We start from the raw sequence: 10154 nt of genomic DNA, 5'->3' as shown, positions 1-10154 counted from the left end.
AGCTTTTGAGTTTTATAAAAGTTAAAATTCTATAATTTTTTTGATTTACAGATAATTGTATATTTTCTTTTTCTTATTCTTTTTATGGAATAATATTTGATAATACATATTCAATTACTTATAGACATTTTTTAAATAAACAAATGTAATACAATTTAATTAAGATACAACGGGAATTGATATGTCTAAGGGATAGTTTCTTTAACATTTGACTAGTGGTATAACTAATGCATCCCTCAGACAGACGCTAGTTAAGGCGCCTATATAAAGCTTTTCTTTGGCATCAGATATTACAGAACTTAGGAACATGTCAGCCATGTTAGTGGAAACCAATTATTGGTCAACGGTATTAAGTTTTTTAGGTAAGTTCTGCTTAAAAAAAAAAATGGAATAAAGTAAGAATTAATATTTATAATATAGCACAACAATACTTGACGGATTCACATACAACATGCATTCTGTGGCATGCATCCTTCGATATCCAACTGATGACGAGTCCACCGTTGGTCGTGCACCTTTTGAAACCAGAAAAGTGGCCTAGTTTGGAGAAGGACGTTAATTATGAGAGAAAACGTGCAGAACTGGAGGAGAATCAGGTATTCTACAATGATTGGATAATGCGTTTGACTTTGGCCATTGAGCAGTCGCATTGCGAGGTGAGTTAATCCAGGAATACTTCATGTTTGCTGTGACGATCCGGTTTACACAATCCACAAATCGAACGTTGCCAATCCAATTGCAACAACTGGAAATTTGTTTTGTCCCTCAACTGCAATAGAAGGGAGTTTTGTTGAACAGTGTAATCTCTTAATATAGTTCAAAGTAAACCTGGTTTTGCAATTCTATTGCTACTGGGGACTCCAGTGTCATCAACAGTGATGGTCGAGCTGCGTTGGCTGCTTGTCTGCGTAGAACATCCTGCAAGGCAATAACAAAGTCCTCCAGTTGAACTTCCAGCCATCTCTTGCCAAGCTTCAAATGCTGCAGCTTATAGCAGTTGGTCACCACATCGAGCAGCTGCATCAGACTGACAGCAGCTTCAGTACACTGCAACGCCAGACACTCGAGTTGTTGCAACCGACTTAAGTGCGTTAATGCTTCGCTTGGCCACATGGGACAGGCGAGCATCTTAAGATTCTCCAGTGCTACAATATGTGTTGCCTGCGCCGGGTTAACTATGGTCAACTGCAGTTGCTCCAAGCGATTACTGTAGCGTTTGGCCAGCATCCGAAAGAGATTTTTGTTCAATTGGATGGAGAGGCGCCATCTCAAATGCAGCGATTTCAATTGGGGAAAATCGCCCACATCAGCCAGCGTTGCCTCAAAGTTCTCCAGCGACAAGTGCTCCAGCTGTGGACAATGGTCAGCCAAGGGTGGATACTGTCGCCGGCTGGCAAATCTCAGTGCAAGTCTGCGCAGTGCAGGCAGCGCCTCAAGTTGCTCCATGAAATCTGCATCCAACAATTCGTCATCGATGCCATCAATGTGCAACGCTTCCAGTTTCATAAAATGCTGCAGTTGTAGTACTGCAAGCAAAATTTAAAAAGATCTAAGCTTAGAGAGACAGAGAGATAGTTTAGATTGTGTAGATTGTGTTCTAGAGCTGGCAAACTATCGATGGCACTATCGAGATATGCGAATTCATATTATTAACTGTGGACATTCGAGCTATAGAATCTTATTACATCGATAGTTTAGAACATTTTTAAAAGTTATGTTTAGTTTTGTAGTTAGATTTCAATTGTGGGTTAAAGTCGATAGTTTGCCAGCTCTCTAGCAGCTACTGTCAGAGTATATTACCGATTGGAGCTTTGGCATCGGTTAGACTCATGGATTTAAGATCTTTTCGCTGCATCACTTGTAGTATATTAACGTCTCCTCCCGCTGTCTGTGTCATTGGAATATAATGCACAAATATCAAATGCAAATGCTGCATATTTTTGCAGTGGGTATTCAATAGAGCTAGAAATGGTAATGTTTTCTTATCGTCCCAGCGTCCATGTCGCAGCTCGCACTCCAATACGCTGTCGCCACACAAGTGCAACAGATAATCCCAATCGGAAATGCACCGCAACATTCGCATGTTGATTTTGGCAAAACGTCGCGGCGCCTCACGTATCAACACATCGCGAAATTGTGGATGCGCTCTGGCCAAATTCAATTTGTCATCAAGCGCAGTGAGATACGAGAATATCTCCACATAACAGTCGTAATTCAGATCCAATATAATAGTTTTATTCTTTTGCGGTTTGCTGGCAAGAAAACCCAGCGGACAGCCAAGTCCAAGCCTTTGCATTGTTTATTTACAATTGTGTTTCGAGACGACACAGCTGATTTGCAAATGTAGTTTTAGTGCTGTCAACTTGTTTTAATAGTCATGTTGTAACAAAAAAACGGGCTGGCAGGTTTGGTTCGCCCCATATTTTGATCAAAATTTAAATTTAGTCATGCAATTTTTAAAATTGCAATAATTTTGAAATTAGCTAAAATTTTGATGAAAATTTAAAATTCGAAATTCGAAAAAAATATATCTAAATATTAATGAAGGTTTGAAACTCGTCAACCAAAGATAAGAGCAGTTAGAAATTAAATTCTAAAAAAAAAAAAAAAAATATCATAGAATCGAGAAAATTTCAACAAAAATTCAGCAAAAATTTAAAAATCTAGCTTCAAAAATAAGAAAAATTCCAATTTAGTCAAATTTTCAAAGTTGCAACTGAATTTTTTATTTTATTAAATTAGAACAAGTTGCCAGATCATGAAATTTCTGTAGGGTGGCAGCCCCAATCAGAACAAGCTGGCAACTCTGCCTTGCGTAAGCAAGGGCCCGAAAAGATTTTGTTTTTCGAAAATTGTCAAAGAAATTGGAAATAAAATGTTAATATAACAAGTCATTAGTATTGTAAGGTCAGGGTTAAAAGGAGTTTTGTCGAATTTTTGTATTGATTGAATTTATATTAAATTATAGAACTTCTTCCCCTGAGGCACAACGAAAAAAATCACCATTAAATTTGTAATTTTTTATAACTCCAAAAAATATTGCAATTTGGTATAGAAAACGTCAATTTGGGTATAAGCCAGCACTCCAAAAATCAAATTTACAAAGCTTGTAGAGAAAAAAGGGAATACTATACTAATTATATTTATATTTAATGCGATTATGATAATATTCTTTCAAATTTTAGAGCTTTATAGCTTTTCAGGAGCATATTGCAGAATTTGCCCGTTACTTTTATAATGCCAGTATTTACTCAATTTGGCGATCGACGCGAAATCGTTTTATTTTCGTTTATACGGATGAACTACTGGCAGAAACTGTTGATGCAGCCAGTTATTTTGATGGTTATATATTCCATGGTAAGATTTTACAGCTGCTTGTTTATAAATGGTATTAAGGGTTGTGTTCTTTTGTTTAAGATCAACCCAACATTCTGGTAGTCAACGGACCTTTTCTAAATTCAACTATTTTTGAGATTAAAACGAATAGTTTTGTGGGACCACGATATTTTGGGAAAGAACCAACATCAGTAGCTTTTGATACGTTGCAGCTTTACGACGCCCAGTTCGGGAAGATTATGTGGGATGCCGGTATTGATATGTTTAGTAAAATGCGGGATCTACAAGGACGCGAAATCATTTTAGGCATATTCAACTATAAACCTTTTATGCTCCTCGATTATGTATGGAAATAAGTATTATTTGTGACTGATATAGTAATGCATATTTAAACAAAACAGGACAAGGAGCCAAACGTCTATGATCGCGCTCTGAACGGATCTGAAGTGCTGATAGATGGCACCGAAATTCGTATATTGCTTATCTTTTGTGAGCTGCACAATTGCACAGTGCAAGTGAATACAAGTAAGTATAAAAGTTTAAATTTAAATTCAAAACAAAACTTTAATTCAAAAACTGAAAGTTAATACTTATTATTGAATGTTTTTCCGATTGGTAATTCATTGTTTTGTTAACGTGCAATCTGAACTTTCTCTTGAGGTTAAACAACAAGACTAATCTTTATTTATCTGATTGGGTTTTACTGGGTTTTCTCCAATCCTTGCAACAAATGTTGGATCATTTATAATTTTGCACACCCCAGATCTAATTCTAATTTTAATTTTTTCTTTACAGTTCATAATTAATATATAACTTTATTTTTGTTTTTAATCTTAAACTTTATTTTTTATACTTGGATTTTTTTGTTTCTTGCCGACTGCTTTAAGTCGTGCATAAATAAATAAATAAAATAAAAATACTTTATAATATATTAAAATAGGATACTGAATAACATTTTATATTTAATTCCAAATCAAACACATATTCAAAAACTTAAAAATAATATTACTTCATGTTTCATGCATTTCATTTAGCTTATTCATGGATTTGTGAATTTCCTTCTTAAATTTGAGTACATTATAATAACATCTCTAATACTGAGCTGATCGGAATGATCGGAAATCGTTGTGATTGGTTGTGAAAGTAATATTTCGCCTCCATTATGTTCTCTTGGCTCTCTTCTTCCAATTCCGTGCCAATTAGTGTAATATTTTTAGCATCCGATGCGTTTTCCAAGCCCTCTTTGATATTGACATGAGCTGCATTTGTTCCATAGTTGCCAAGTAGCCATTCCTTCACTGCTTCTTCAGGATTCACTTTGTTCAACTTTTCCAAGTTGCGCTTCAATTGAAATGCATTTTTCGTGGCCAGAACACAGTCAAGGCATAATTGCTTGGGGAATGCATCGTCATGTTTTACCACATAGTTATAGCACTCTCTCAACATTACAGCTAAGCTGGGCTCTTCCTCATGACGCTCCGAAAAGATGTCCACCTGCATTTTGGAACTTTTCATGCATCTACGACATATGTCAGTCATATTTTGAAACAGCTTCACATGTGTTTAATTTATGTACTTTAAAAGCGTCTGTGCCCGCAATTTTAAACCTTCGTTAGCTTGAAGCCTATCAGCTGATATTTAGTTCAGGGCTGGCAAAACTAGAGGGACAAAGAGATGTGTCGTTACGTTCAGGATAACTTCAAATGAACGCATTGAACACTTTAAACAATTTAACAGATTTTTAATTCAAAAATAATTAGTACCACAAACATTTATAAGTTTTTCTTGTGTGCATTTAAGCCTTTTCATTTTATTATTTTTGTCAAATGTGACTTATTTTAACAGCCACAAAGATGAACGATTGCTCATAGTTCAAGTTGAATGCACTATGAACAGTGCATATAGTCGGAATCTAAAAATATCGATTAATTATCAATAATCATATTTAAATTTTTAATTGACTAATTTACGAATAGCTGAAAAATCGGAATGGGGAGACGTGTATGCAAATTATACTGGCATTGGATTAATGGGCATGGTACTAGACAGAACCACCGATTACGGCGTCGGTGGTTTGTACATCTGGCATGAAGCGTATCTACGCATGGAAATTTCACATTTTCTTGGACGTTCCGGTGTCACCTGTTTAGTGCCGGCTCCGCAGCCCATTATCAACTGGGCCCTACCACTGCGTCCGTTCCAGGCCACCCTCTGGATATGTGTAGTGCTTTGCCTAGTGCTGGAGTGCCTGGCACTTGCCTGCACCCGTCAATGTGAGAGAGCAACGGCAACAGGTGCGTCTCCTTCATCTTCATCTTGGTGCCAGAGCCTGCGCTTTGGTTGTGTTAGTGCGCTCAAGTTGTTTGTGAACCAGAGCACCGGCTATGTGGCAACATCCTATGCCCTCCGTACCGTTTTACTGGCCAGCTACATGATTGACATCATTTTGACCACCGTTTACGGAGGAGGACTTGCCGCTATACTAACCCTGCCAAAGCTTGAGGAAGCCGCCGATTCACGACAGAGGCTCTACCAGCACAAACTGATATGGTCGGCTACCTCTCACGCCTGGATAAATATGTTTGATGCTGGGACAGCGGATGTAAGCGATCGATTTATCTATATATATTTAAAAGAAACTCTTTGTCCTGTCTCACTGATCAGTGCACAGCCAAAACCATAAGACCTAGGAGGCTGAAATTTTCACACAACATAAGACAATTTTATCGTCCAACTAAATTTTAATTGCAAGGGGGTCAAATTCGGAGTCAAAGTTCACACATTGAAAAAATTGCTTAGTATGATAAAAATTGTTAGTTTTAGAGCTATCTCAACGAAACTCACAAAATATTTCTTTTTCAACATAAGTTACATCTAGTATACGATAAAACAATAACAAATTGTCTACTTGCAGACCGTTTTACTGGGACTTATGGAACGTTTTCGTGTATACGATGCCGAGGCCATAGCCGCAAAATCACGCACAGAACAAATGGGTTTCGTGGCGGAGCGAATGCAGTTTGGTCACTTGGCCAACGCCGAGATGATACCCGATGATGCCTTGTCGCGACTTAAGCTAATGGTCGATGATATATACTTTCTATTTACCGCAGCCTATGTGCCACGCCTTTGGGCGCATTTGGACGCCCACAGTCGGTTCGTACTGGCGTGGCACTCTTCTGGCTTTGACAAGTACTGGGAATGGAAGATTGCGGCCGAGTATATGAATGCTAACAGACAGAATCGGATGTTGGCTTCACAAATGCCCAAACTTGATATTGGACCCGTTCAACTGGGCATTGACAACTTTATTGGGCTAATATTGCTGTGGTGTTTTGGCATGACATGCAGCTTGCTGGCATTTCTCGCCGAATTGTGGTGCTTTAAAGTCGAACAATTATAAATAATAATATGTACTTATATAGTACTTAAGCTTATACGTATTTAGGCCTGCAATAGCAAAACCTGATCAATTACACGCGTTATTAAGGCACCCAGTTCATGATCCGGCACATCCTTCCACAATTCCCGCAATGTGAGATCAGCCAATGTCGCTGCATTTCGTCCAGCGGTTAAAAGGTTTGTGCGCAGAGTCAAAAAGATGACCACATCTGGATCAATAGGACTGTGGGTTTCGCATATTGTGTGCAACGCACGTGCTGCATTTGGCGGAATCTGTTAAGAATTTGGATAATTAAAGAAAGCTCACAGTTTTAGACTTGGAAGTACTTGCATCATTTAATTTTTCAATAAGGAAAACGTTGCCATCCTTGAGTTTATTTTTGTACTGCTCAATGGGATATCCGTAGTCATCGCCGTTCTGCGTTTCAAAATCCTTTAGGCTCATTTTTATGGGTGGCCGACCATCTAAAAAAAAAAAAATCTTATCCTTTTGTTTTTTTTGTTTACTTATTTATATACAGTTGATAAAGAAGCATAGAAAAAATTCAAAACAAAATAAAAAAGGAACCCTTGGGGTAAACTTTTTTCAAAAACGGAAAATAATAAATGCATATGGTATAACATAATATATTACGCCACAATTTAAAACGACTTAAATATTAACGCGACTTAAAAATCGATATTTTCATTTAAACAGTTCTCGCTTGTTCATAAACACCCTGCAACCCAACACAAGTTTATTGAAACCGATTCATGCTGTCGTATAAACTTAGTATCATATTTAAGCGCTCTCACCAAAACACTTGGATGTCTCCAGGGCAATGTCCTGAATAAGTTTTTGTATTTTACTACCGTTGCTCTCGCTCGAGTGCAAGAACAAGTAGATATTTGGAGAATCGATCCGCTTATTCAGCAGTAATTGAATATTAATTTGTAATGCCTCCCATACATCTGTCGATTGCAATGGCAGCTGTCGACGTAGTTCCTTAAAGTCGCAGGTTTTCACTTTCGGCTTCATAAACATTTGCGAGCCAGCAAGTACAGGGAATATAATAATAATTGCATAAAAAATATATTTTATATACGAGTTTGGACTTTCTTTGTTTTCAATTTTCAACGATTGTTTTTGTGAATTCTTCGGTCCATGCGGATGCAGTTTTTTTTGTTCCTGCCGAGGACTAGGAGGCGGAATGGCACTCTCTGGCGTATAGTCTGGTACATAGCCTTTTATTACTGAAATCGGCCTATTTGTGTATTCCACATCATCTTCAGAGTCAACTATATTTGCATCTTCTATTTCATTCATTTCCTTATGAATCTTAACACGTTGCGGACTCGGACTTCCACTTTGATTAATAACACTTCTTGTTGGCGATTTAGAGCCGCCAATATCTCTAGGTGAATGAATGCTCTGTCTCGACGTCATTTCAATTTTAGAAAATCCACTTAATTGCAAATTGCACTAAACAATAAGACAGTGCCGGAAAATGTGGAGAAAATGCACCGCAAAAATCGTTCAGAAATTGTTAATTGCGAAAAGCTCATATGAATCAAACGAATAAAAACAAAGCGAACGTATGTGCGTCAAGTTAGCAACGGTTCGCCAGCAACGAAAAACGGAACTTGGTTCACGGAGTCGGAACCAGTTATGAATTTCCTCATTTTTTAATGTTTTTCGACGTTAAAACAATAAAGTAATGATGCAGAATTGTAGATAATTGTTTTATTTATAGTCTTAAGCAATATTTTGGCAGTTTCAGCCCTTGATTTGGGTGAAACAAGTAAACATAAAAAGTGAAAAAGTTTACATTTCCACCATTTCTTAAATATCTAAGCTCAGGGCGAACGGCCCCGAAAACCGCTAATGCACGATTAAAGCCCAAAGTTTCACCTTTCTAATGGGACCATATTTAGAAAAAGTTATCAGAACGTTTTTGAGATATTTTGGAAAGAACGAAGCTACCTCAGAAAAAGCCCCATACAAAATGACCGCCAAAATCAATGCCTGGTTCTCAAACCTTAATATCCTTTCTCAGGAGGAACGGCCCAAAAAGCGGCATATATCAAATTAAAGCTACAAGTTTGGAGAAGCTATTTTAATTTAATTTAAAGAAAGTTATCAGACAGTTTTTGAGAAAATTAATTAATTGTAAATTAACCCCAAAAAGTTCATGAGCAAGTCCTATCGAACTAGTAGCTCCAACGTGAACCGAACTACTACGCAACAGAAAGCTGATTGATATGGGTCGGATATATATGCGCTTCAAAAAATCGTTGCTAACTATTTAAAGGTCGCGGCCCCAGATGCACGGTATGTGGGAGTATAGGCATTAATTTTACTAACATTTTGCTGCAACTTTCATCAATTTCTATCAGACAGTTTTTGAGAAATTTGCATTTTAGTGAATTTGGCATTTTAGCTGAGATTAAATACATAAAAAACGTGGCAGCTCTTGTACATAAATATTAAAGAGTGGCACCGCTTCAAAAAATCGTTGCTAACTATTTAAAGGTCGCGGCCCCAGATGCACGCTATGTGGAATATAGGCCTTAATTTTACTAACATTTTGCTGCAACTTTCATCAATTTCTATCAGACAGTTTTGAGAATTTGCATTTTAGTGAATTGGCATTTTAGCTGAGATTAAATACATAAAAACGTGGCAGCTCTTGTACATAAATATTAAAGAGTGGCACCGCTTCAAAAATCGTTGCTAACTATTTAAAGGTCGCGGATGCACGCTATGTGGAATTATAGGCCTTAATTTTACTAACATTTTGCTGCAACTTTCATCAATTTCTATCAGACAGTTTTGAGAAATTTGCATTTTAGTAAATTGCCATTTTGCTGAAATCAAATACATAAAAAACGTGGCAGCTCTTGTACATAAATATTAAAGTGGCACCGCTTCAAAAAATCGTTGCTAACTATTTAAAGGTCGCCCCCAGATGCACGCTATGTGGGAATATAGGCCTTAATTTTACTAACATTTTGCTGCAACTTTCATCAATTTCTATCAGACAGTTTTGAGAAATTTGCATTTTAGTGAATTGGCATTTTAGCTGAGATTAAATACATAAAAACGTGGCAGCTCTTGTACATAAATATTAAAGAGTGGCACCGCTTCAAAATCGTTGCTAACTATTTAAAGGTCGCGGCCCCAGATGCACGCTATGTGGGATATAGGCCTTAATTTTACTAACATTTTGCTGCAACTTTCATCAATTTCTATCAGACAGTTTTGAGAATTTGCATTTTAGTAAATTGCCATTTTAGCTGAGATTAAATACATAAAAAACGTGGCAGCTCTTGTACATAAATATTAAAGAGTGGCACCGCTTCAAAAAATCGTTGCTAACTATTTAAAGGTCGCGGCCCCAGATGCACGCTATGTGGGAGTATAGGCCTTAATTTTA

At 37.2% G+C, this 10154-nt stretch overlaps 3 protein-coding genes across 5 annotated transcripts; 1 reads left to right on the top strand and 2 right to left on the bottom strand.

Annotated features, from left to right (window-relative positions):
• Positions 1-171: 171 nt before the first annotated feature.
• LOC117787959 lies at positions 172-2327 on the bottom strand. Of its 3 annotated transcripts, none has more exons than XR_004617711.1 (4): positions 1801-2327; positions 829-1526; positions 432-769; positions 172-369 (listed from the first exon to the last, which is right to left on the bottom strand). XR_004617711.1 is itself a non-coding variant. In XM_034626598.1 (3 exons), the coding sequence occupies exons 1-3, from the start codon at positions 2294-2296 to the stop codon at positions 662-664; spliced, it is 1302 nt and encodes a 433-aa protein (XP_034482489.1). In that variant the 5' UTR covers positions 2297-2327; the 3' UTR covers positions 172-661. The 3 variants fall into 3 exon arrangements, 1 of the variants encoding a protein (XP_034482489.1); XR_004617712.1 differs by having other exon boundaries at positions 449-769; XM_034626598.1 differs by having other exon boundaries at positions 172-769.
• LOC117787958 lies at positions 308-7062 on the top strand. Its single transcript, XM_034626597.1, has 7 exons — positions 308-362; positions 421-656; positions 3186-3357; positions 3418-3680; positions 3738-3861; positions 5313-5938; positions 6251-7062. The coding sequence occupies exons 1-7, from the start codon at positions 308-310 to the stop codon at positions 6737-6739; spliced, it is 1965 nt and encodes a 654-aa protein (XP_034482488.1). The 3' UTR covers positions 6740-7062.
• LOC117787960 lies at positions 6613-8248 on the bottom strand. The gene is made up of 3 exons (XM_034626599.1): positions 7534-8248; positions 7070-7203; positions 6613-7011 (listed from the first exon to the last, which is right to left on the bottom strand). Exons 1-3 carry the CDS (start codon positions 8162-8164, stop codon positions 6781-6783), a joined length of 996 nt encoding a protein of 331 aa, XP_034482490.1. The 5' UTR covers positions 8165-8248; the 3' UTR covers positions 6613-6780.
• Positions 8249-10154: the final 1906 nt, after the last annotated feature.

The sequence above is a fragment of the Drosophila innubila genome, assembly GCF_004354385.1.
Source record: "Drosophila innubila isolate TH190305 chromosome 3L unlocalized genomic scaffold, UK_Dinn_1.0 0_D_3L, whole genome shotgun sequence".
In the NCBI taxonomy this organism is placed as follows: Eukaryota; Metazoa; Arthropoda; class Insecta; order Diptera; family Drosophilidae; genus Drosophila; species Drosophila innubila.
Note: the sequence above shows the minus strand (reverse complement) of the source record. Positions and strands in the feature narration are given on the sequence as shown.

Excerpts from the sequence above, each read along its gene's own strand:
- LOC117787958 (XM_034626597.1), top strand. The coding sequence starts at position 308 with ATGTCAGCCATGTTAGTGGAAACCAATTATTGGTCAACGGTATTAAGT. Across the intron at positions 3,358-3,417 it reads TGATGGTTATATATTCCATG|ATCAACCCAACATTCTGGTA; the intron begins GTAAGATTTTAC and ends CTTTTGTTTAAG. Across the intron at positions 3,681-3,737 it reads CTTTTATGCTCCTCGATTAT|GACAAGGAGCCAAACGTCTA; the intron begins GTATGGAAATAA and ends TAAACAAAACAG.
- LOC117787959 (XM_034626598.1), bottom strand. The coding sequence starts at position 2,296 with ATGCAAAGGCTTGGACTTGGCTGTCCGCTGGGTTTTCTTGCCAGCAAA. Across the intron at positions 1,527-1,800 it reads CGATGCCAAAGCTCCAATCG|TACTACAACTGCAGCATTTT; the intron begins GTAATATACTCT and ends TTTTGCTTGCAG. Across the intron at positions 770-828 it reads CAATAGAATTGCAAAACCAG|TTGAGGGACAAAACAAATTT; the intron begins GTTTACTTTGAA and ends CTTCTATTGCAG.
- LOC117787960 (XM_034626599.1), bottom strand. The coding sequence starts at position 8,164 with ATGACGTCGAGACAGAGCATTCATTCACCTAGAGATATTGGCGGCTCT. Across the intron at positions 7,204-7,533 it reads GGAGACATCCAAGTGTTTTG|ATGGTCGGCCACCCATAAAA; the intron begins GTGAGAGCGCTT and ends TTTTTTTTTTAG. Across the intron at positions 7,012-7,069 it reads TTATTGAAAAATTAAATGAT|ATTCCGCCAAATGCAGCACG; the intron begins GCAAGTACTTCC and ends AATTCTTAACAG.